The 25,383-nt window shown below is 45.7% G+C and overlaps 2 protein-coding genes across 25 annotated transcripts in view; one reads left to right on the top strand and one right to left on the bottom strand.

Annotated features, from left to right (window-relative positions):
- ANKRD6 (ankyrin repeat domain 6) overlaps positions 1 to 17,559 on the top strand; it is a 121,695-nt gene extending 104,136 nt beyond the window's left edge. For 6 of the 11 annotated variants that reach the window (XM_062572755.1, XM_062572759.1, XM_062572758.1 and 3 more), the window contains 11 exons: positions 2,630 to 2,728; positions 3,666 to 3,845; positions 5,774 to 5,872; positions 6,133 to 6,210; positions 6,975 to 7,079; positions 7,361 to 7,498; positions 7,854 to 8,030; positions 10,009 to 10,161; positions 10,717 to 10,830; positions 12,620 to 12,947; positions 14,218 to 16,625. In XM_062572755.1, the coding sequence (XP_062428739.1) occupies positions 2,630 to 2,728; positions 3,666 to 3,845; positions 5,774 to 5,872; positions 6,133 to 6,210; positions 6,975 to 7,079; positions 7,361 to 7,498; positions 7,854 to 8,030; positions 10,009 to 10,161; positions 10,717 to 10,830; positions 12,620 to 12,947; positions 14,218 to 14,798 (2,052 nt within the window). In that variant the 3' untranslated portion in view covers positions 14,799 to 16,625. Of the gene's footprint in view, positions 1 to 2,629; positions 2,729 to 3,665; positions 3,846 to 5,773; positions 5,873 to 6,132; positions 6,211 to 6,974; positions 7,080 to 7,360; positions 7,499 to 7,853; positions 8,031 to 10,008; positions 10,162 to 10,716; positions 10,831 to 12,619; positions 12,948 to 14,217; positions 16,626 to 17,224 lie in introns of those variants that run through there. The other 5 variants (XM_062572761.1, XM_062572760.1, XR_009957993.1 and 2 more) reach the window with 4 other exon arrangements.
- LYRM2 (LYR motif containing 2) lies at positions 4,998 to 24,323 on the bottom strand. 14 transcript variants are annotated; one of them, XR_009957995.1, is made up of 8 exons: positions 24,169 to 24,323; positions 23,841 to 23,981; positions 21,399 to 21,540; positions 19,630 to 19,695; positions 15,735 to 15,834; positions 7,825 to 7,997; positions 6,377 to 7,001; positions 4,998 to 5,402 (listed from the first exon to the last, which is right to left on the bottom strand). XR_009957995.1 is itself a non-coding variant. In XM_062572764.1 (3 exons), exons 1-3 carry the CDS (start codon positions 24,232 to 24,234, stop codon positions 21,460 to 21,462), a joined length of 288 nt encoding a protein of 95 aa, XP_062428748.1. In that variant the 5' UTR covers positions 24,235 to 24,321; the 3' UTR covers positions 21,107 to 21,459. The 14 variants fall into 14 exon arrangements, 1 of the variants encoding a protein (XP_062428748.1); XR_009957999.1 differs by lacking the exon at positions 6,377 to 7,001; XR_009958004.1 differs by lacking the exon at positions 15,735 to 15,834.
- Between the last annotated feature and the right edge of the window lie 1,060 nt (positions 24,324 to 25,383).

Raw genomic sequence — 25,383 nt, 5'->3', positions numbered from 1 at the left:
TTTGTGCATACACAGGAGCAAAGGTGTGTGCTCCAGAGGCAAGTCCTGGATACTTGGACCCCTTCAGGGTATTAGAAGGTTTAGTTTACAATATGGCATACGTCAACTCTTTTGAGATGACCTTTTTTAAAAAAGCATGTGCGCAGGATAGCCAGGCAGCACTGATGTCTGAAATACGACATTACTGACTGAAATGTGACAATATTATTACTGAAATATGACAATACTGACATTGAAGCTACATGAGCAGCTCCTGTGTGGGTCTTTCGTGTTTTGCCCATGCAGTCCTCTCCCCTTGTATTTCAGTGTTTGCGATTTTTTTTAATGGACAGGACCTTTTCTCAGGAGCTGCTGAAAAAATGAGGGAAGTGAGCATGCTTGCACACGTGCACACTTTCACCTCTTCTACTTTCGAGAAAAACAACAAGCTTAATTCTGTTTAATCCCAAAATGTTTTTTCTAAAAGACTCTCAACTTCTTATGTTACTGATGGCAAGGCACCAGCTTTCCACCAGCTCCACCAGCTTTTCTGGCAGCCAGGGCAAAGTGTCATGGGCAGAAGCACCCACAGGCTCTTGGCTGACACCTGGAGATCTTGGAAGTTTGGACTGAATGACTCTCACTGCTCAGCTCATGGGACAGAAATGGGCTTCTAGAGCAGCCAAACTCAGCTAAGCAGCAGAAAGCAGGAGAGGTTTGACTCTGTAGCCTGCTATTTTATGTAATTTCTGCTTCTTTCTTCTAGGATTACTTGGGGAACATTTGTATATATGCACCTTTTACAGCATGGCATCTTGAGCGCAGTGGGTTAAAAAAAAGTAATGCAATTGAAGACAGATTCTGTTTTAAATCTCTGAGCAGAGGCTGGACAGGATACCTGGGATTGTAAAGGCAAGTCAGGCACAAAAAGGGATATGTGGAATAAGTATCGACTCTTTGGATTCTTGAACAGCTCCTCACACACCACAGGCTGGGCAGGACCTCTGTGCCTTCCCACCAGTGCTGACACTTCAAATGGATGTTAGTAAAGCATCACAGAGGCTGTTCAGAGATTGCTCAGAAAGGAAAGAAATGTTGTCTGTGCCACAATTTAGAAACTACTTTCAGGCCCAAAATACTCTGTGATGTAGAATCAAAGACCGAAGATCATGTCTACGAGTTGTCCCTTTGTAATTCAAATCCTGCAACTTTGATCAGTGTCTTGAAAGTTAGAGGGACAAGTTAAAGAAGATAATCAAGGTGAAGCAGTCAGTCAGTCTAGTAAGCATGTGAAACCTTTTCACCCAAACTGATTTCATTTCTGGTTCTCAGGAACCAAAAATATCAAACATTTTCAGGCCAAGAAAAGCGTAGTACTGTTGGAAGACTTGTCAGACCAATAAAACCCATCAGTATGTTAGAAAAATACACAGCTGAACTCTCTTTTTAGATTTCTGTGGTAAAATAAGATTTTGCAGTAAAAAAATAATTCAGTAAAAACTACATGTTTGCTTCTTTCTAGAACCTTAACATGTGACTCCCAGGGAACTTGGGGGCTTCTATTTTTCTTCCATTTTCCCTTTCTTTTCTTTCCTGAAGACTTTCATGCTTTGTGAGCACCCAGGCTCTCCTCTGTAGCCTGAAATCTACACCCTGCCCTGTGTAATCAGATGCAGACACCCAGCCAGACTTGGATCTAGGTTATGATGGAGCTGTATTACGATTATATGCAAACAGAAATCAGTCTGAACTGTTCTGTCCTGGACCCTGCAGCAATCACAGCAGGCTTTGCTCAAGATCTAAGCTGCAATGCCATGACAGTGTGTTTATTTGTGGGAGAGGAAAAACTCTAAACACAAGAATTAGGTTTCTCTGGTAGAAGCATCCGTATGAATACGCTCTTGTCCTTCAGCATGCAAAAATATATACACGCTGTAAGGTGAAGGAGTAGACCATCTAGTGAGGAATGGGGAACTCAACTTACCTTTGCTTTGCTAGGCGGTGGGATAGGGTAGCCAGCGAGGCTTGCCCCAGGGTGAGCCTGCTTCCCCAGGCTTGGCAGGGCACAGGATGGGCGCTCCTGGGGAGACGGCTGCTCTGAGTGTGAACTTTGTAGGTTCCTCCTCCTCCTCTCTCCCATCTTTTCTACTTACATGGGCTAATTTTTAGATGTTTGGAGCAGAATAGGTACAGATTCAAGTAGAGAAGGAAAATGTTATATAGATGATAGGATTGAAAGGCAAACTGTGTCCTGAGGAGTATCAAGACATGGGAAATTTTATTTCTTTAAATTAAAGTTCTTGATAACACTGTTTTTAATGATAATTGTTTATAATGACTCGGAAGGTTTCAGGATTCTTTGCTTCCTGTAAACAGACTTGAGCAATGCAGATTTCCTTGAATTGTCCAATTCCCACCGTTAGGATATTCCAGCTATATTGAACGATTTCATGCTGGAGAGGTTATTTCAGTCTCCAGGTTCATTCAGCTCATAGCTTTGTTGAAATAACAGCAACAATTTCCTAGTCCTGGGTGGGAGACACCTCTCTCTATATAGGGAGAAATGTGAGATTTTATTTTTTAAGGCTTTTTTAATGATGTATGTCCAATTTCTAAATATGGCTTTTCTATTTTCCTGTATTTCTCTAAGGCAGGTAACACACCTCTTCACCTTGCTTGCCAGAATAGCCATTCCCAGAGTACTCGCGTTTTACTACTTGGAGGATCTCGGGCAGACCTCAAAAATAATGTGAGTGTTAAAAAGGACGTGAGTTAACTTTTGTGTGCCTCTGTACTAACTATATTATTCTAACGTGGAAATGCTCAGAAGCGTTTAAATTTTGATTTTTGTTATAGACCCTTAAAAAACCACTAACAAACTGAGCATATGTGCAGGAATGCTTGTGATAGGATGGAGCAAAGTGTTGCTCGCACCCATCCCTTGAGGGGGTGGAAGCAGAGGGATTTTGCTGTCAGACCAGCACTGCTTTGGACCGAGGGACTCCAGTCAAATTCTGCAAAGGGGCCTCCGTTCTCAAGAAGGATGGCAAGCCTTAAAGGTGTTTTGCGTCAGATGAAAGCCCCCCAACACCTGCTCTCTCCGAGATGGATTATATCCTGCGCGTCAGTCTGTGCAGTAAGGTAGATGCAGAGTAACTTCAGTTCCAGACAGCTTTCCTCCTCTCTAATGGATCTGGCATGATAAAAGACTAAAGTTCATGAAAGGAAGGCAGATATTTCTGTCCCTGCTTGACACCAAGGTTGGCAGAAAGCACATGGTAGTAACATAAATACCTCAGGCTCTGCTCCTGGCCTTTGCTGAGGGACCCCGGCTGAGCAGGGCCTGCCCCCGCGGTCACTCTGCTCTGGGCCACTTCTGTCACCTTTGCAGTATGTGTGACGCTGAGTGGAGGTTGTAAATCACATTGGTTTGCAGCTCAGGAGAACAGATTTGATGTAAAAATGTAAAGCAGCTTTTGTAGTACAGGGCTACGTAAGAGCAACATAATATTTGCTTAAGAAAGCAGTATTTCCCATCAGTGGTTATAAAATTCATATCCCCCCATGCCACCTCCCAACTGTTGCTAAAACTTCCCAGCCATGACAGTGGCTTTTGTACTGAAGAGAAGACAGCATTGCTGCTCGTAGGGAGGAGTGTGTCATTTACTGCTCTTTTGTTTTAATAGGATTATTTCATCCGGACCACCATGACAAGTGCAAGCTTTCTTACTGCAATTACATGCTTAGAGCTTTGTTTCTGTTTGCAGGCAGGAGATACCTGTCTGCATGTGGCTGCTCGTTATAATCACTTGCCCATCGTTAGGGTGCTGCTCAGTGCTTTCTGTTCAGTCCATGAAAAGAACCAGGTCAGTGCATGAACTTCATTGCAACTGTGCACCCTTTGCATACGGCTAGTCATTGGAAAGAGGGATTCCTACCCAAGTAATCCCACTTTAATATGTCTTTCACTGCAATATTGAGTGCCTGAGCCTCTAACAGTAGGCTTGAGCAATGGCTACCAGTGATTTATTATTTCACCATCACATTTGCATCGTTTCTTTAAAACATTTCCTATTTATGAGATTCTTTACAAACATATGACTGTGTAGAAGGGGATTAGGGGATAGGGGTAGGGCACAAGCCTAGGGCTATGGGCTGGGATTCCTCAGTCCTTCCTCTGCTAGTTCTATGCAGCATGGGACTGTGCAAGAGTTTTGGCCTTTTCATGCATCTGTTTTCTGCTGCATAACTGGGAGTTAATAATATTACTGCCATTACAGAGATACTGTGAAGCAGAACTCACCACTACTCAGATGCTACAGAAGTGTAAATCTCTTTGGATTTTTTTTTTTTTTTTTTTTTTTTTTTTTTTTTTGCTGTGCTGCAATATGAAATAGTGGAAATTAAAAATATAGCGAAGTGAAGAAAAAGACTGCTTTAAATTCAAAGTAATGATCAATATAACCTAGCATTAATTATTTTAGCTCAGTTGGTTAGTGCATAGTGCTGCTAATGCCAAGGTCGTGGGTTTGATCCCCATACTGGCTACACTGACGGTTGGACTAGATGATCTCCAGAGGTCCCTTCCAACCTTGCCATTCTATGATTCTATGATTTTAAATCATTTTTAATATAGGAAGTAATTGAATGCTGTCCCTGGGGCATAGCCTAATTGGGTGGTAGAAGGGAATGGATTTAGTGCATTAAAAATTCATTAAAAAGCTGCTAAATAAATAACATATGTGGTATTTTACTTGTCATATCATGTTCCAGGGAAACTTTACATGTATAGTCCAGGATCATAAAGATGCTTTCTAATTTGTATGTTTCTTAAATAGGAGATATTGTAGCAAATTGAGTTTTGGCATGTTGAATTTGCAGTCTAATCTTAATTTGGAGATGAGATTTTTAATTTGTAAAATGAGCTACTGAATATTATCTAGAATGAACTGGTGTAGAGAAACATCACTTCCTTCATCCCTCCTATTATTGAAGCTGTTCGATAATACATTACCATGTTTGCACATATAATGGTTTTATTTGTGAACATGCCTCACCCAAGTCCAACAAGCAGTGGATTTCCAGTAATCTAAAGCAGATGTCCTTTATTGTGTTCTGAAGACAAAATGCAGGGCAAGGAGGACAGCAGGACATTATATGTGCAAATAGTCTCCCTTAAGCAGCTGCTGGCTCTGTTACCAGTGCCTGAATCTGATCACAGCAGTCTTCACCTCAGTACACAGGAACAAGTGCAGGGCTGTGTTTCAGGGCTGCACTCATACAGCCTCTTGGCTTTATTCCAAAAACTGTTTTTCTTGAGGGATCACATCAAGAGAAAACCACCTGTCTTGCTGCTGTTAATTATTGGATTTCAATTTTTGAGTAATGTGATATCTGGCCACCTGCTCACCAAATGATGAGACCTGTAAAAAAGAAAAGATTGCAGTGGGAAAACCAGTTCTACCCTGTGATGTTGTATCTGTTTGCTGAAGGTGGTATGGGGCTGTCTCTGAGCTGTGTCATGTATCATTTCTTATAATGCAAACAGATCACCAGAGCCCCCAGCTATGTTCCCCCAAACAAGGCTGCAGGAGCTCTTTGCCCCTCCTGGCCCCTTCCTCCCCAGTGCCCTTTTTTTTTGAGCAAGTCTTCATTAAGCTTAGTTGTTACATCAAGAACTGTAGATCTTTTGAAGCAGGAGCAGCCTCTAGGAGGCTCAGATTGCTGCGTGTGTGATGAGACCCCAAAATGTGTGTTACATGGTTGTGTTTTGTAATTCTCGTGTAATTTTTAGGCAGGAGATACTGCGCTCCATGTAGCTGCTGCTCTAAATCATAAAAAGGTGGTTAAGCTGTTGCTGGAGGCAGGAGCTGATATATCAGTTGTCAACAATGTAAGTAGAACATGGAGTTTCTTTGATTTTTTTTTTTTTTTTTTTTTTTTTTTTTTTGTATTAACACAGACTCCTCAAGCAAGTTTTTCTGGTGTTGGTAGAAAACATTTGTGTATGGGAGCTAAATTAAATCTGGGTGAATTAAAACAATTAGTCATTTTACTCTTGTGCGCAGAGCACTTACTAACCTTATGAGGAGAAATCCCACATTTCCAGTAATTTGTGTTTTGAAGGAAATGATGTGCTCTTTTTCCTCTCAGGCAGGTCAGACCCCTCTAGAGGTTGCCAAGCAGCACAATAACCCTGAGGTTGCGCTTCTCCTCACTAAGGCATCACAGGTACGTTACAGGTATCTTTTGTTGGTAGTAAATTCTGAATGGCCCTGACACACACATGTGCATGGAGCTGAGGCCAGACTACAGCCCGTAAAGATATGCACGGTCACTGGGGTCCTGAGAGCCTCTACTGAGCTGGCTTGAGGAGCTACCTGCCCCCAGTCCTTACCTTTCTGCCGTTGAAGGCACCCATGTTTCTCTGGCGCGTCATGTGCTGTCCTCAGGTCTAGCTGAGGTGGAGTCTTTGGAGCCAGTGAGTTGCACAGGTTAGGCCTCCACGGTCTGTGGTGGTCAGTATTTTTGGAGTACTGGCAGGGGTCACACTTGGTCTGAGCAGCAAAGGATGGTGCAGTGGAAATGCTTGTTCTATGTGGTAGCCAGTGGTTCATGGTCTGGTTTGTGAGAGTTCCCTGTTTGTGTCCCTGTCTGACTGACACCTTTTTTTCTCAGCTCACTGGCTTTTGTGGTACTTCCATGTATTTTACAAATAGTTGTGTGTGCGCCTGCTTTGGAGGCAAGGATCTCATGGGGAGCAGCATACTTAATTAAGCACTACAATCTTCTGTACAGCAGATTGCTGACAGCAAAATGTCCCTGATGGATGTGGTTTGGTGGTGCTGTGTTTCCCACATTAGCCCATCAGACTAGTGCATTTTCCTTTATGTATTGCCTTTTGGTAGATGTGTAAACCAGCCTGCTTTATTACTTAGCTTCTGTGGCAGGAAAGAGCACAGCATCACTGAGTAACAGTGTTGTCTTGTCTTCAGGTCTCACGTTTTAATCGTGGAAGAAGTCTGAGAAAGAGGAGAGAGAGACTGAAGGAGGAAAGGCGGGCTCAGTCCGTACCACGAGATGAAGTGGTTCAGAGCAAGGTACAGCCCAGCATCACCAGCTGTGTATGTTGCGAGGGGAGAGTGTGGATAAAACCCCCTAGGGCTAAAAATATGTGGATGTGTCCGTTTTATGTGACCGCAGCAGCTGTCTGAGGCCTATCCAATGGAAGCCCTGGGGGCCAGGGAAGTGTATTGTGCTTTGCTGGCAAAGCCTCTCTGTTGCCCATTCGTGAGGACCAGCTTATCATTGAAAATTTGAAGAAAAGCCACCTTTTCCCCATTCTTGCAACTGCTGTGAACTCCGTCTTCCCTTCAAATAGGGCAGTGTCTCAGCAGCTGATGACACTCAGAGCAGCGACCAGCCACCCCAGAGGAAAAGCGAGCGGAAAGATGAACCCCGGTCAACTTCACCAGATCCCAAAGGGAAGAAAGGCAAAAAGAAAAAGCCAAAAGAAAAGGTATCAGGAGATTTAAAATGGCCAAGAGAAGGGCTAGCTGTTGACTAATAGCATGGGTATCCCTTCTGCTTGCCAGTGAGGGGGATGTCATCTCTGTCATGCTCTCTAGACTGTGTTGTGGACTGGGAGTAGTCTTCAGACAAAACCAGTTTCTGGTGAGAAATTATTCTGCTGGGGGACATGCAAACTGGATTTGGGCAGAAATCTAAATTATTGTGTTGATAAACAGCAGGTTGTGGCCATTCACAGCAGCTGGATTTATGTTTTAGTCTGATTTTTGCAATTACCACAATGGATCTGTCTAGTTCCCACCAGGAATAGCTTACCTATTTGTACCTGTACGTATTTTATGCAGGTTTCGGCACTCTCAGACCCCATTTCCCCAGCTGATCAGCAGACGCTCCCTCAGCCCCAGCAAAGCTTGCCTAAACGCAGAAGTAAGCATCGCTGCTCCTCGCCGCCGCCGCCCCACGAGGTCCGAGCCTACCAGCTGTACACGCTGTATCGGGGAAAGGATGGGAAAGTAATGCAGGTGAGCAAGCTGCTGCCGTCAGGGAGGGAGATGCACGGCGGAGCATGGGGATGTGGGGCACAGTTAGCTAATTAGACAGGAAATGTACTTGATTAACTGCACTTTCAAGGGTATGAAATTACAACTGTGGATTTATGTTCTTTGCTTGGGCTTCAGCTCTCTTGTGGCATGAAGTCTAGTAAACAATAAGCAGGTTATTAGTGCTAAGGAATGCATACTTAACTAGTTTTGATCTATTAATTATTTCTTTATTGTAAATAAGGTGTGAACACTGTTTGGAAATGACACTGTTGCTTTTATGAACACTTTGGAATATTTAGTTTTCCAGTCAGAAATGTGAAGAGCTTTTCCAGTGGGGGGGGGGGGGAAGGTGTGAGCATTGAACCTTATTACCTAAGCCAAGAATTTGTGTATGTTCAGTGCATTTTGTTTCAATCTTTCTGTTTATTGCAGTAAGTCTTTTGGGATTCTAAGATTACTAGAGGTAGGAGCTTTACAGAAATTGGTTCACAAATAAAACAGGAGTATCAGCTCTTGTGCATTTATTCCAGTTCAGAGATTAATATTTTACTCCACCCAGTTTATTTTACTCTGCAAATATTCACATTTATAAAACATCATGAAAGCAGTCAGTAAATTGCCCTGTAGAAACTGTAAACTTCTGTACCGCTGCTTTTGTTAAGCAGCACCCTGCACCTCTGGGAGAACAGTCCTTTAGCTTCACTAGCCTCTCACATCCATCCACCAGCTCTCATGGTTTCGTTGCTGTACTCTGAAATTCAAAAGATTATAAAGATCACTAAAGTCAGACCTCAAAGGCTTCACTGGCCATGCTTTCCAAGATCTTACTGTATAAATAGTGGGAAATTTCCAGCCACAGGCATTATGGGATTTTCTTGATAGAGGGCAAATGAGCTGAATAGCTCACAGATGAACCAAGGCTGTAATTATCATCAGTCGTTTTGTGGTCATACTTGGGAAGGAGGACCTTTCAGATACTAAAACAAGTACATCCCTGTCCCTAGAATCTGACAGTAGGAGAATGCCAAGTAGGAAAGATTCAGGGAGCAGGAAGAAAGGTTTAGAGAGCAGGTAGGATTTGTACAGAAATCCTATCTATTCATAAAAGATCAGCTTAATGATGTGGCCAGACTCCTTTTTTATTTATATTTTTTATTTTTTTAGCAATTCCTGAAATACATGATGCTTTCCTCTCCCTTTTTTTGGCTCATCTGTCTTCTCTGATGCCCTCAGGCCCTGAACAGCAAACAATTTCTTAAATACATTTATTTATGATGCTTTCTCTAGCGTTGTGCAAACCACCCACCTTCCCCTGCCGTGGGAGTAAGTCCTAATCTGTGAAACAGTACTGCATGGCCAAAGGAGAGAGGGAGGCTCCTTCAGGAACAGACTCAGAGCAGCCTTGTTAGGCTCCTAACTCATCCCCTGAAGGAGCCAGTTTGTCTGCAGACTACAGAGGAAACCTATGGGGATGAGCTGCCTTCACCTGAAGGAAGCTTTTGTGACCATCTCCCTGAGAGGTTTAAATGGGGTCAGCACAGATCCCCTCAGAGGGGAGCTTCAGGAGTCGGTCATGCAAGGCAAAGGCAGGCTGATTCAGAACGTCGGCATCAAGACACACAAAGTGCAGCCCTGTTACATGTAGTGCCCCCTCGCACGGCACGTGGTGCCGCAACATACGCAGTCCGACCTCGTTTGTACTTGTGGCCCCAGTGAAAGCAGTGCTGTGTGTTAGGATTTGTCCACATATAGAGCCTTTCCCAGGCTGTGCGTCTCCGAACAGTACACTGTTGGGGCATCCTTCTGTCCTCTGCTGAGCTGTGAGATGTTCTCAGGAGGGTGAGATACAGTGTGTGGTACAGAAGAGCACAACACTGACCCCAAAGAGCTGTGATAATGTTCCAAGTGCACAAAGAGGACAGAGGGATACAGCAAGCGAATGTATTACTCGTTTCAGGCACCAATAAATGGATGTCGCTGTGAGCCTCTGATAAATAAACTGGAGAATCAGCTGGAGGCAACTGTGGAAGAGATAAAAGCTGAGTTTGGGACAGTACAAGATAAGATGAATGTTAAGCTGGGCCAAATGGAAAGCAAGACTCAACATCAAGTAAGACAATGACTCAGAGGTTTACTTGTCCACATGATTGTTAGAAGCACCTCCTAAGCTTAAGGAATATTTTGTCACTGTTTATTGCTTCTTGCATTATTAAAAAAAAAAAATGAAATCTAATATTCAAGACCAAGGAACTGTGACATTCTACAGGGATCTAATGTTGCAAAGTAGGGTCTTGAGGAAGAAAAACACATTTAATGTGTAAGTGGCTTCAGACACTTGTTTAGATGATAAATCTAACTGCTTGAGGCCCTAAGAGGGAAACTAAAGGCAGAACGCAATCCTGCAGCTGATAGTTTTATAATTGTAAAATCCCTTTTGTTGAACTGTTTGCACTGATAATCAAAATCCTTTAAATTATTTTTAGTGCTATTTTTATTCATCAGATAATTCTGTGATGGCAGCTTTTTGCAAGCTATATCTAATTGTAGTTGGCAGCATGCCTAGAAATGAAGATTGCAGGAGAGAATATACTTGGACTTAAAAGGTTCAAAAATTTGTTTTTTTCGTTGTAATGATCATTTCAGCTCCATTTTGTTTTTCCCACAGCTCCGTGTTTTAGATAAGCTTATGGCTGAGCGGCTGTCTGCAGAGAGAACAGAGTGCCTTCATCGCCTTCAGCAGCACACTGAGCTAGAAAAGAATGAGGGGGAGAAACGGCAGGTAGGGCTTCAAACAGCTGAGTTAGCTGAGATGGGTCAGTTCAAGAGTTTTGTTCCAGCAGACAGAGAGAACATTGGAGATTTATCCAATCTGAATCAGGCAAAGGAAATTCAAAGAATAAATTATTCCTATCTCCCACCCTAATCTCTAAACCACATTTACAAAGCCTTTGCATTGTAAATGCAAATTACATAGAAACAAGAAATGTAAAATCCAGTCTGACTATCATAATTTAATTTTGTAGGACTGAAGTATGGGATCTTTAACAAAGATGTCTTTTCCGTAACGTAATGCTTTGCAAAAATTGCTATGGCTAGATTTTTAAAATTTGTTCTTTCAGCTTTCACTGTTAATTCTTACAGAGTAATTAGCACCACGTCGTTTACTTTGATATCAATATCTCTTTATTTTGATATCACTATATCTGAAGGATGTTTGTAGGAACATCAGCAAATAGTAAAAAATGCGTAAGATCCATTTTGTTCCTTTTATTCTCATCCATTTGGTTGTGTGCACCAAGAATCTTTTCCTTCTCCTCCTCAGGCCATTCCATGCATGAAAAGGCTTCACCTCTTCCCTCTGACTTTGGCAATAGTATGCCATCTCCATGCTGTATAATCCTGCTAATAAGCAAATTATTTTTATACACTTCTTTAACCAGCATTAGAATAATTGTTCCAGTAGAGATCGAGCTCTGGCCTATCTTGCTTCTGTATGATGCTAAGAAAACTGTATTTCTCTAGTCATGTAGGAATAGTAAACTTAAAAGAAAGAATACCAATAATGAGAAAATAAATCACATTTTAAGACTGGAGAGATACATTTGATGCTAAACTTAGTAAAAAAAAAATCTTAGTAAAAAGTCATGACTCTTTATAAGACAGTTCCAAGTCTATGTAAAAAGGCTGCTGTGATAATCACATGAACAGGTGAAGCTGCTTTGGCTAACATCTGCAAAACAGTTTTCTCCAAAGAAAAGTACTTATGAGATTAAGGCAGCTTTAGTTTTTATTTTGTAGTAAGGGACATAAGCATTATATTGGCTTCTTAATGTTCAGGCTTGTGCTCTGTCTCCTTGTAGTTTAAAAAAGGAGACCCAGGAGTGATAAATCAGGTGAATCAAAATTACCATTAAGAGATAACATCCGTTCTTGTTCCGTTAGGTCTAATTGAAAACCACTTGGCTTGACTTAGCCTTTATTAAATGCTTTTGTCCGTGTGCATAGGAGTTCCTGACCTAAATTCACAATGCCATTTAAAACAGGGAAAAGAGCCACTAATTTTGTAAATGGCTATTGGCAAATGCCTGGCACCTGTTAAGTACCTCTGTAATTTGGAAGCTGCTAATTATTTCTAATTTAGTGCTGGACTTGTACCACCAAATTAACAGGAGAGCAAAAGTTGGTAATGGTATAAAACTGCGTCCCCAAAGCGTCCAATTTGAATTTCACTCTTAACAAACGGCAGCTTCAACCGCATGTGGTGTTCCTTGCACTCCAAGTTCCCTTGACTGTATGATCAAACAAGTCAGCCCCAATCAGAGGACTTAGTTACACTTGAAGTAGCACATTCAAATCTAAAAGATGATGACCCGGACTAGAGGTGCCTTTCATTAGCAAGTTCATAGTTCTTTGTCTTTGCTGATTTGTAGTCCTTTAAACATCCCCAATGGCAGCATGCATATCCCTACAGTGAGGAGTATAAGCCCAGTGACCCCAGCTTCTCATCAAACATCCTCAGAAGTCCAGGCCAAAAAAGGCTCCTCTAATTTATATCCTCTTTCTTACAGATTTCCCTGGTCGATGAGCTGAAGACTTGGTGCATGTTAAAGATTCAGAATCTGGAGCTCAAGCTTTCTGGTGATTCCAGGTCATCGAGACCAAAATCAACGTTGTCCACTTGTGAGTCTCTCACAGAGACCCTAGACACAGAGAACAACGCTCACAGCACCAAGGACTGCAAAACCCAGCAGGCCACGCTGCAGGCAGAGGGCTCCCACCAGCATTCGTATACCACGCTTCCAAACAGCGTCTCAGAAGATGGGGCAAGGAGTGGAGCCCAGATGCCAGAACAGAGCTTTGGACAGCATTTTTGCATCCAACAGGATAGTGCATCAGGTACAACCTTCTCAGATACTTAGATGTAGTAGTCAAAGGCCAGCTAATTAGCTGAGAGATACTTGTGTTAATACCACAGAAAATAATTCTGGCTGTGTGCTTTTCCCCATCCATATGCACAGTGTCTTGGGATGAGAAAACACTTCAATATTCCACTGGGAATATCTGAAGACGTAGCTGGGTGAAATTCTGCTGTCTCTTCCTGCTGCTTCTATATTACTGTGTCTTTGAAGCCAAGTCTTTTGATGCTATAAATAACTGTATTTTTTGAAGTTTTTCCAGCCTTCTGGACAGAGCTGTTCACATCCCACTGTTTGTCAGGAAGGCGCATAGGTTATCCAAAGTCCACTGAAGAAAATACATTGCATGTAGTGCTTTTCAGATATATGGATTCCATAATAGGGAACTAAGATGTTGATTTCCCTTGTTAACGTCCAAACTACAGGCCTATAGAATAAACCTCTTATTTTTTTTTCCACTTTCCTTGAGCCAAAGAATATTTAAGTATTAGTTCATAATGGAACTAACAGGAAAAAAAAATGACTGAGAACATTCAAGCCTATCCAGAGATCAAGGCCACTCTGAGAATATGAAAGACCTTAGTTAAAGCCACTCTTCTGTGTTTGGCCAGCTAAGCTTTTGAGGGAAAAAGAAATGGGCACAATGCAGTCTCATCCTGGATCTCCACATCCAAGGAGAGCCCCATCAAAGCATAGAGACTTCTGTAAAATGGACTGTATGTGCCTCTGAAACATGACCCCACAGAAAGAACAGACATGGACAGGGATACCCCACGAGACTAGACAGGCAGGAGACCACACATGAGAATCCTGCTGCAGTGTGAGTGTCAGCTAGTTTGCTGAAAAGGTCAGAAGTGTCAGTCAAGATTTTGTTGTATTTGCAGAATTAGTGGAGCTTCAAGTTTGTAAAAGTAGGTCCAAAAATGTCAACAACCCTAAATATTTTGGGAATCTCAATTGATCTATTTTATATATCTTCTTTCTAAAGATTGATTGATTGATTGTTAATAGTCTGTTGTCCCATAACTGCAACGCAGTGCATCTCTGCCTGAGCCAACTTTTCTTTTTTAACAACTCCATTACATCATCTGACTGTGAAGACGTGATAAAGTAATACAAGCCTCTGCAATGTGCACACAGTGTGGTACATGGCAAACCACACTGCTCATCAGACTTCAGAACACTGAGAATTCGTAAACATTAAAAGAAGTACCCAGAGCTTTTCTAAATACATGTATTTTATTCTACAGGTGCAGAGCAACAGTTAATTGCTGCTGGACCAGCCTCTTCTTCGGCCCCTGGCCAAGATGTCAGGCCAAAGGACAAAGCTGCTAGTGCCAGCACTTTCCACAGGTTTCAGCAGGAATTGCCTTCCTCCGAGCTTTTGGGGTCCAAATTAAGACACGTTAAGGTTCAGCCTGCTTTGCAGCCCTTGACTGAACCAGCAAAGACCGAACCACAGAGCGGCTACTTCATCAACAAAGGAACCCAGACAAAGAAACCCAGCAAAAGCGGGCAGTTACGGCACAAAGCTCTGCACCACGCAGGGGCCCATCAGAGCCAGCAGCAGCAGCAGCCGCCCTCGGCTGTGCCTGCAGGGCAGCAGCCTGCCCCTCCGCTCAGAGGCACTTCCCAGGCACTGGAGATAACACAGTACTTTTTTGAGGCTGTTTCCACTCAGATGGAGAAGTGGTATGAGCGGAAGATTGAAGAAGCCCGGTGCCAAGCTAATCAGAAAGCACAGCAAGACAAAGCTGCGCTTAAAGAACATATTAAAAGTTTAGAAGAGGAGCTCAGTAAGTTAAGGACTAAGCTGCAGAAGGAGAGCTAGCATCCACAAACAAGGTAAAGACAAGCAGCAGGGCTCATTTTGGAATCTACTGTATATGACTCTAGAATACGGATAAATACATATGTAGTGCCTGTTACATACAAACAAAAAGAACACTTTTTTCAGGACTAAAAGTAACTTCAGAAACTCCAGAACCAAGAAAGAGAAATACACACACTCTTTGTATTGATGACAATGATATGCTGCAAACTAGATCCTTTCTTTGTTATTTCCAGGAGTCCATTAATTATTGCACTCACAATTTCCAGGTGCTGCTTGAAAACAAACTGCATTATAAACCAAAACTGCTTTCTGAAAAAGGGAGTTTTCTTATATCTGCATAGGTCATATGTGGCTAGAGGGTTCCACTGTATGTTAAATGTTAACATGTGATGATACTGAAATAAGTCTGGGATTTTGGAGACCTTTTGACAGAAATTCCTCAATGATAAAGGGCTAGTGATACCATTTTAAATACTCCCCATAGCCTCTCATAGTCAATGCGGAGAAGCCACAGAAACCAGCAGCCTAACATAGGTGAAACACGGCCAGGCTCCCACCTACCTGAGGGAGATGCTAAGGTGAGTCATCCTACTGGGTATAGAGACTTCTGCTGCCGCTTTACTTTTTGCATTGGGTTTATATTACTAAAATAATTGCTACATTAAACTTATTTTTAATGGTTTCCTAGTTGCACAACTCATTGCACTTGCACAGTTGTTGGGGCTATATTCAAGTAATCTGACAGAAAAGTTTCTTTTAGGGCGTGGATGACAAATACTTTACTAAATCCATGTTATACTGGTTGTCATGTATAATTTTTATATAAATCTCTCTTCCTTCAAACAGCAAATAGCTAAATTCTCCACTGGTCCTGAAGGAGCATGAGAAAGTCCTACATCTAAAAAAAGTGAAAGCTTGGTTTCCTGTACTCACGTTTGTTTTTCTCTAGGGTCGGAGTTCTCCCCCAGACATCCTGTCCAGACTATCTTCCTTAGCTCTTCTGAACAATTCCTCTCTGTTTCTTCCCTTGTATCTGTAAGAAGAGCAATCAAGCTCTTGCAAGCCTGCAAGACTTAAGACTGATTTCACAAATATTTCCACAAAATAGAACTCGACAACATTTTTAAAATGTTTCAGACGTGTCTTGCTATAAAATTAAAACTTGCAATAATCAATGTCTGCAAGGCTGACAGGGTCCCAAATTGCAGCTCACGGAGCATCATTTTCAATTCTGTGCTGCAAAACAGTAACACCTAAATTCCTCAGCCACATTTGGGCCCCAGTGTACTAACGCTGCATAAACTACAGGCAGCATCCCTTTCAGGTTTCCTCTGTATACCTCTGAGAAGGCTCCATGAGATCCTAGTAATACAAGTAACGTTACTTAACAGATAATGATAAAAGAGCTGTTCAAAACAATTCAAAGACAAAATGGTACAGTTATGCCTAGGAGAAGGACAAGTTTTTTCTGTACTGTGGAACCCTAAACAGAAGACAACACACTTAACAGTACTGAAGACACCATTAACTGATTAGTAATTAAGCTTTTGTCGTCTTAGCAGATGTATAAAGCAAATAAAATTGTATTATATTACAATATTTTTTTTTAAATTGCCATTAATGCACTATCAAGACAAATACAGTATATCTGCAGTCATGGAAACACTAGTTTTGTTGCTCTGACTTCTGTAGTCAAATATAGACACTTTTATATGTTTACAATTTTGTTTAAGCTACTGTAGGAATGCAGCAGCATGCTATTTAATTTTTGTATCATCGTGATAAAGTGAATGTTTTGCCAAGTAAACCAAGTGTTGTTCAGAAGTCTGTGTTGTGATGTTTTGTATCTAGAGGCAATTGAGAAAATCTCCTCTCATCAGACAGAGCAGCAGAAAATTGGACTTCAGATGCTAGGCTTGTGTTTGGCACAGCCTTGGCTAAATCAGTATGTGTTTTTAACTATAAAACATGGAAGCTAGGTCTACCAGCTATCTCAGAGAAAAGCTGTAAGGACTGACTAGGATTTGCTAGCTGATGCAATTACCTAGCATTTAAGAAGTAATCTCCATGGTGCTGAGCTGCACAGCTGACCATGCATAGGCTCCTGCTCTAGCACAAATGCAAGGGAACCATAAAGGATGGTTGAAGCTGATCTACCTCACCTATGAATTCTACTACCAGTGTAGCCACTGACAGACCTGCTTCCACATCCCAGCTGAGAAGCAGTAGTTTAAGACAGGAACTTGGTTGTAGGGTACTGATTGTAGAGCTTTTATGGAGGCAAGAGGTAATTATTTTCTATAAAACATGAGGTATTTTCTGATACTGCCTTTTTTTACTCCTCTGTAGTCCTCCCTCCTGTAAAACTACTGGAGTTGAAGGAGTTCTTTATAAAATACCCATATTATCTACCTTTCTCTTAGGTATGCACCTGGAGTAAATTAACTTTGCCCTAGTAGAGCACACATGGACTCCTAAAGGTTTCTGGCAGGCAACTTCATCTTGACAGTGAGTAGCCCACGAATCACTGAGAACTCACAGACAGCAAAGCTAAGGAGGACAACTGATTGACAAGGTAGTGCCTGTCAAGACTTGTTCTTGGAGCATATGGATAATATGCAACACAACCTAACTATGTACAAGCTGGAGTCAAAGAATCATAGAATCAGTAAGGTTGGAAGGGACCTCTGGAGATCATCTAGTCCAACCTCCCTGCTCAGCAGGGTCACCTAGAGCATGTTAGACAGGGTTGAATCCAGGCAGGCCTTGAAGATCTCCAGAGAAGGAGACTCCACAACCTCTCTGAGCAACCTGTGCCAGTGCTCTGTCACTCTCACAGGGAAGAAATTCCCCCTCACGTTCAGGCAGAACTTCCTGTGGTTCAGTTTTCACCCATTGCCTCTTGTCCTGTCACACGGGACAACTGAAAAGTTTGTCCCCGTCCCCTTGACACCCTCCCTTCAGGTACTTGTACACATTGATAAGATCCCCCCCTCAGCCTTCTCTTCCCCAGGCTGAAGAGGCCCAGCTCTCGCAGCCGTTCCTTATAGGGCAGATGCTCCAGCCCTCTGATCATCTTCATTGCCCTATGCTGGCCTCTCTCCAGTAGCTCCCTGTCTCTCTTGTAGTGGGGAGCCCAGAACTGGACACAGTACTCGAGGTGAGGCCTCCCTAGGGCTGAGTAGAGGGGCAGGATCACCACCCTCCACCTGCTGGCAACACTCTTCCCAATGCACCCCAGGAGACCATTGGCCTTTCTGGCCACAAGGGCACATTGCTGGCTCATGGTCAACTTGTCATCCACCAGCACTCCCAAGTCCTTCTCTGCAGAGCTGCTCTCCAGCAGGTCAGTCCCTAGCTTGTCCTGGTGCCTAGGGTTATTTTTCCCTAGGTGCAGGACTCTGCACTTGCCCCTGTCGAACCTCATGAGGTTCCTCTCCGCCCAACTCTGCAGCCCAACTCTCCAGAAGTACCACAGACTTATGTTTCTAAATGGAAGAACATGATTAGGCAGCAGTGCGAAGTCATCTGATACAGGAACAGAAATTAAGCTATTTACTACAGGGAAAGAGCTAGTTACATGTGAGAACAACCAGACATTGCTGACAACTTTATACAGTCAAAATTCCTTTCTAAACAGTATTTGATCAGAACACAGAAGGAATCCAGTAACTTGCTGAAAGAAGCAGGTAAAATGATCTTTACACATCCTAGAGTTGAGTGATTACAGATGTCACCACCTTCTGGGACACCAAAATCTACCAGCATCACCATCTCCTGGTGTTGTCTGGAGCCCAGACCAAGGACAAGAATCTGACACTAGTTATATTACTTTACTTTTTTTTTTTTTTTTTTTTTTGTCCTTTTAACTACTGCCAGGGTAGTATCTTATTGATAAGTATCAACTTACCAATTTTAAATATGTGCTGCTGACAAAAAGGTCCATTCTTAGTTTTTTTTTTGCTCGCTCCTGCCCTTCCCTCCCTCAGACTGGTATAAACATTCATACCAGTGCCTGGTTTACATGGATCAGCTACTGTACAGCTCACCCATGCAATACAAACATCTGTTCCTCTCTGCAGCAATACTAGATTATGCCAGTTTGAAGTGTTCAAGGATCTGCATAATGCAGGAGCCTCAGATACCAAGACAGGATGGGACCCTTGCAATACAACTGTGACCCGTGCTAGCACAGTTAAAAATACAATTCTGGAATCTGATTTCTAAAGCTTTAATTGCTTGAACTCTTACTGTGAAATTTCAGAGAGGCTGGTAAGACTGCAGGATGCACTAGTGATTTTCTTGTAATAGAAACATGCCTTACAGAAGCTGTAATTTTTTATCCTGTTATTTTCCGTGTCCCACAGCCTATTATCTGTTGAAAAATCAACATTAAAACAATATTCCCTCAAAGGCAGCTAGTAGCTGCTGGCTTTTCCAGCACAGGCTTTTATATAATATTATTTGAAACAGTAACAGACAAGGACTATTCTTTTTAAACTAAACTAGAAAAAAAAGGATTTTTTTTTCTGAATAAAAACTTTAGGTGTTTTAATAAATGGTGACAGTGATTTTGTGAATTATTTCAGTGGGAGCACAGCAGCACAGAAGTAAGCCTCATGGCTCCCTACCCTCTAATATCTCAACAAAGATGCAGTATTAATGACAAGGACTGTAGGAGCCTGGCTAATAAGAGTGCGAAAGAATACCTCCACAAGGAAAATATACTTACTTCTACCAAAAGCTTCTTACTCCTACTGAACATCATCTGGGAGAACAGAACTAAAACTTGATTTTTCCCCCCCCCAGCTAACTTTTACTTACTTACCTTATTATTTCCATCACTTTTTGAATTCACTGTCTTGCAGCATTGAAGTGCCAGGGCTCTGCTGTTCTGCATGAACATAGAGCAAGACTGTAAGCAGCCTTAGTTAAGGACTACTTTAGTATAGGGCAAAGTACGACAGGTGCCTGGAGCCCACCAGCACTGGGAGACAAAAGAAGCAAGCCCACGCTGGTCAGTGTTCGACGGGAGCAGTGTGCTTGAGGAGGAGAGAGCTGGGGCCCAGCCTGAGTGGGCACCCTGCATGAGAATGCCAAAATCCCTTTGAGCATTAAAACCCAAGATCGATTAGAACAATGAAAATATGAAAATAAGTAGGCAACATGGATTTCTTTACTGTGCCAGAGTAGCTGTCAGAGCAGTTTACCAGAATATATATATTTTTAAAAAACATACTTAAAAATATGTACTTTTCACTGACTGATTTAGAAGTTCACAAGCTTCTGCCTATAAAAAAAAAGAATCTGTAACAATCTCTCTGGTTGTCAGAGCCATATGCTTTACTGCAAAGCTCAACAAATCTCTTAGGAAAGGATTCTACAATAACCTAAGCCGGGGGGGGGGGAAGGAACCATTAAAAAAAAATACATTTTCTTGGCAACAAGCAGGTTGTTTGCCAAACTTGTTGAAGTATGTAGCTGTAGCTTTGAAGACACATTGTGCAGCACAGCAAGAAACCTACTTCCTACTCCTGAAAGAGTAAGAAACCTACCTCCTACCCCTTGCAGTATGAACAGGGGAACACTGCCCTGTTTTTTCCTTTGCCATGGTAGTGGCACTTACCAGAGCTGCTGTGAGCCAATACAGCTCACTAACACAACAGAAAACACTGTTGGCAGCAGGAGGCAGCTGGATAAGTAAGTAAGTAAAAGTGAACTGTGTTAGCATGAATGCAGAGAGGTAAGGGTTTCTGCACCTCTTTGAAGCACAGCCTAACTTGCATGCACCTATAGTATAGTTAGGTACCTACTGTTGTCTAGATATTTCTATTTATGCTGAGAAAATCCCAGACTTCCTTTTGCTTTTTAATTTGTAAATTAAATGAAAAACATGTACTGTGATTTACAAGGTGATAAGCTACAGGAATTAGAGGTAGAGTAACATTAGCCGTTAGTATTTTTGACTTGGAATTCTATTTCGTATTGATTTTTAAATATTAACTTGAAGGTACTTCTCGTTAATTTGGTAATTATTATTTCTGAGCTGAAATCATTTTCATACATAAATACCTCTCTTTTAATGTTTATTCAGCTAATATTAAAGATCATCCATCACCTGACATTTACTTAGGATTTTATTACATTTATTTGTTTTGGACCCATTTATTTATCCCAAATATTTCTGCTCTTTGTTAATTTAAAAAAATAAATAAAATAAAACCCTTTGGCACAGTAAAGGAAGGGCTGTTACTGCTATGAGTGTTACCATTTAGATGTGCCACAATAGAAAACGGACAAAATAATCCAGTTTATATTTATTTTCCATTTTCTTGGCAAAACGCTGCTATTGTAATTTTCGGTGCTTTCTGCTTTTATCTTAACACGTGCTATGTCATCCACTCAGTGCTTTAAACCATTCAGATCTTGAAGGTCATTTGTGTCCCACTGATTTCCAGATAGGAAGGTAACCCAACCAAGAAGAGAAGGGGGGGGGGGGCAAAAAAAACCCATAAACAAACCAAAACCCCACTGTGGTAGTTTCCATCTCCAAACACTACCAGAACATCATCAAAGACTGCTAGTATAACCACATACTGGGAAAAAGTGCTGTGCTTCCTCACAGCGGATGAAAGTCCAGCTGTCAACAAAATTAAGGTCATGATTTTGCCAGCTTAAGTGCTCTCTGAAGTTCCTGGAGTTGCCTGTTGCCTTGAGCAATCATCATCCTAATTGCATCCTGCAAAACAAAATGGAATCTACTGGATCGATGGTCTGTACGCAGGGTGTACACAAGCACGCTGGTTTTAACAGATTAAAATATACACAGCTTCTTACCAGAGATGTGATAGTTACATCTTTGTGGGTAGCAACAGTATAGTCATCGAGATGGTTTAAAAAAAAAGGGGGGGGAGGTGAAGCAATGAATTCATTTTTTTCCAATTTCTGAATTATGTGCTTGGGGGGGGTGGTTATATCTTCGCTTTAAAATGGATCGGATTCAAACGCCAGTATTTTCTTGATGCCTGCCTACTCCCTTTGCAAGCACCTAGCGGCAACTGCACGTGGGTGTTGTGACGATAAATGTTTTACAGAAGAACTGGATGTTTCTCTCAACATTGTTTTTATCTAAGTACTGTAATGTTTCGTCTGCATAATGCAGCCAGCGGGTCGCTGAGCTCTGGCTAGAGAAAGCTGCAAATGAGAAACATATAAGAAACAAGTTTTCCTCATTTCATACGTGCTTCCCATACGCAGCCATCCAGTTTGTTTTTGTTCAGCCTGAATGAGCAAATTCCAGTAGAAATTAAAGATGAAAAAAAAAAATGAAACTATTAAAAAGCCTGAGTATTAGAAGTTTATATCAGTTACCCTAGTATTCAACAGAATTTCTCTGAACCTCCGTGTAAGCAAGCAGGATTTGGTCGTTTCTTTTCAAAGTTTTAATTCCAGATTCTCGATCCAGTAACGAGAGAACCGTTACCGCCGCCACGGAAGCAGGAGCGCGGCTATTCCGAGCAGCGCTCCCCCAGGCGCCCTGCCGGAGAGGCGCCCGCAGCGGGCACCCGCCGGGCCGCGGCGCGGCGGTTACGGAACAAAACCGCCGCCGCCGCCGGCAGCCAGGGCCGCCGCCGCCGGCAGCCAGGGCCGCCGCCGCCGGCAGCCAGGGCCGCCGCCGCCGGCAGCCAGGGCCGCCGCCGCCGGCAGCCAGGGCCGCCGCCGCCGGCAGCCAGGGCCGCCGCCGCCGGCAGCCAGGGCCGCCGCCGCCGGCAGCCAGGGCCGCCGCCGCCGGCAGCCAGGGCCGCCGCCGCCGGCAGCCAGGGCCGCCGCCGCCGGCAGCCAGGGCCGCCGCCGCCGGCAGCCAGGGCCGCCGCCGCCGGCAGCCAGGGCCGCCGCCGCCGGCAGCCAGGGCCGCCGCCGCCGGCAGCCAGGGCCGCCGCCGCCGGCAGCCAGGGCCGCCGCCGCCGGCAGCCAGGGCCGCCGCCGCCGGCAGCCAGGGCCGCCGCCGCCGGCAGCCAGGGCCGCCGCCGCCGGCAGCCAGGGCCGCCGCCGCCGGCAGCCAGGGCCGCCGCCGCCGGCAGCCAGGGCCGCCGCCGCCGGCAGCCAGGGCCGCCGCCGCCGGCAGCCAGGGCCGCCGCCGCCGGCAGCCAGGGCCGCCGCCGCCGGCAGCCAGGGCCGCCGCCGCCGGCAGCCAGGGCCGCCGCCGCCGGCAGCCAGGGCCGCCGCCGCCGGCAGCCAGGGCCGCCGCCGCCGGCAGCCAGGGCCGCCGCCGCCGGCAGCCAGGGCCGCCGCCGCCGGCAGCCAGGGCCGCCGCCGCCGGCAGCCAGGGCCGCCGCCGCCGGCAGCCAGGGCCGCCGCCGCCGGCAGCCAGGGCCGCCGCCGCCGGCAGCCAGGGCCGCCGCCGCCGGCAGCCAGGGCCGCCGCCGCCGGCAGCCAGGGCCGCCGCCGCCGGCAGCCAGGGCCGCCGCCGCCGGCAGCCAGGGCCGCCGCCGCCGGCAGCCAGGGCCGCCGCCGCCGGCAGCCAGGGCCGCCGCCGCCGGCAGCCAGGGCCGCCGCCGCCGGCAGCCAGGGCCGCCGCCGCCGGCAGCCAGGGCCGCCGCCGCCGGCAGCCAGGGCCGCCGCCGCCGGCAGCCAGGGCCGCCGCCGCCGGCAGCCAGGGCCGCCGCCGCCGGCAGCCAGGGCCGCCGCCGCCGGCAGCCAGGGCCGCCGCCGCCGGCAGCCAGGGCCGCCGCCGCCGGCAGCCAGGGCCGCCGCCGCCGGCAGCCAGGGCCGCCGCCGCCGGCAGCCAGGGCCGCCGCCGCCGGCAGCCAGGGCCGCCGCCGCCGGCAGCCAGGGCCGCCGCCGCCGGCAGCCAGGGCCGCCGCCGCCGGCAGCCAGGGCCGCCGCCGCCGGCAGCCAGGGCCGCCGCCGCCGGCAGCCAGGGCCGCCGCCGCCGGCAGCCAGGGCCGCCGCCGCCGGCAGCCAGGGCCGCCGCCGCCGGCAGCCAGGGCCGCCGCCGCGGGCACCGGGGGCCGTCGCCGCCGCCCCCCCGCTCCTCACCTCTTCTGCGGCACCTTTGTTTCTTCTGAATTCCTCCCTCACCCACTCTCTCAAGTAGCGGCGGTCTGCTTCAGCCGGGACCTCGCGGACCGCCCGCAGCATGTTTCTGTATAACTGAAGCACCTGCTGCCTTCTCAGGAACTGCGGGGGGGGGGGGGGGGGGCAGAGAAAAAGGAAAAGCGCTTGATCTGCCCTGCCGGGGCGGCCATGAGGGAAGCGCGGCGCCCGCGCCCCCCGCCCGGCCCCGGCCGCGCAGCAGGGCCGCACCGCCCGGCACCTGGCGGGAGCGCCGCGCCGCACCGCGCCGCGCCACGCCGCCCGCTCCTACCTGCTTGAGCGTGAGCGCGCCGGGCGGCAGGCGGCTGGCGGCCATGACGCGGGCGGCGGCGGCCATGACGCAGCTCGCGGGGCGGGGCGGGGGGCGGCCCCGGCAGCCATTTGCCGCCCGCCCCACGCGCAGGTTTCCGCGAGGCGTTAAGCGTTTGCCGCCGAGGCGGCTCCGCCTGGGGCTGCGAACCACGAGCCCCCCTGAGCCCCGCCCGGGCCGCGGCTGGCGCTGGTAGCAAGGGCGGTGCCGCGCAGGGAGGCGGCCCCTGGTATGGCGGGGCCGGCGGGGCCCCCCCCGCGGCCTGTGCCCCCGCGCAGCAGCGACTGAGCCAAAACTAGAGCCAGAGGCACCGCACTGGGGTAAAAACCTCCACAAATCAGTGTAATAAGAGGATGGGGGGAAGGGGAGGATAGGGATCCCTTTCCCATTTGCTCCTAGGATTAGAATTCACTTGCACTCAACAAAACGTGACAGCCAGCACACTCGGTGCAGTAAGACCAGGATGGCATCAAGCAACTACAAGACATTCGTTACCTTCTGCTGCTTTTTATGTACTTGCAGAGCTGTCACTGCTGCTCACAGTGCAGGCCACTAACTATGACGTTCACCGTAGTGAAGGTCAAGGAGGTGGTTTGCAGGGGGAAGAAAAGAAAAAAACACCCTCGAAACAGTTAACACATTTCTTTTGTACCTCATTTACTCAGTGCTTGCTTGCACCAAATACACTGCAAGCCCTTTGTTAATTATAGCTAGAGAAAGCGCTGTGTTCACATAAGCATTTTACTGCACTCAGCTTTGCTCATAAGATTGTGTCTTAGGCTGCAAAGGTGGTGCAGGGGCTTACACTGTATAATTCATGTTGCAAGTGCATCCTTGTGATCTTAAGCTACATACATCCCATTTTGTAAATATTTTTCCCACATTTTTCATTGGCTGTCTGATGACATAAGAGCCTTTTTCACCTATGCTCTTGCTATCCAACAGAAATTTGAAAAGGAAATACATCCTGGAGAATTTTCTAAGAACACCTGATTCCACAGTTAAATTTCCCACAGCATGCAGATATTTCTGTACATGTGTGAGAGAGTTAAATAATCTGGGAAGCATACTTATACTACCAGACATTTAAATTCTGATGAGATAGTTTTCCCCTTTCAGTTCTGCAGTTTGCTTATCATGAATTAACTGCAGCAAATCTCAGGTATGTCACAAAAG

This window comes from Rhea pennata, chromosome 3, assembly GCF_028389875.1.
Source record: "Rhea pennata isolate bPtePen1 chromosome 3, bPtePen1.pri, whole genome shotgun sequence".
NCBI classification, from domain to species: Eukaryota; Metazoa; Chordata; class Aves; order Rheiformes; family Rheidae; genus Rhea; species Rhea pennata.
Note: the sequence above shows the minus strand (reverse complement) of the source record. Positions and strands in the feature narration are given on the sequence as shown.

Excerpts from the sequence above, each read along its gene's own strand:
- LYRM2 (XM_062572764.1), bottom strand. The coding sequence starts at position 24,234 with ATGGCCGCCGCCGCCCGCGTCATGGCCGCCAGCCGCCTGCCGCCCGGC. Across the intron at positions 23,982-24,168 it reads GCGCGCTCACGCTCAAGCAG|TTCCTGAGAAGGCAGCAGGT; the intron begins GTAGGAGCGGGC and ends CCCCCCCCGCAG. Across the intron at positions 21,541-23,840 it reads ACAAAGGTGCCGCAGAAGAG|GATGCAATTAGGATGATGAT; the intron begins GTGAGGAGCGGG and ends TTTGTTTTGCAG.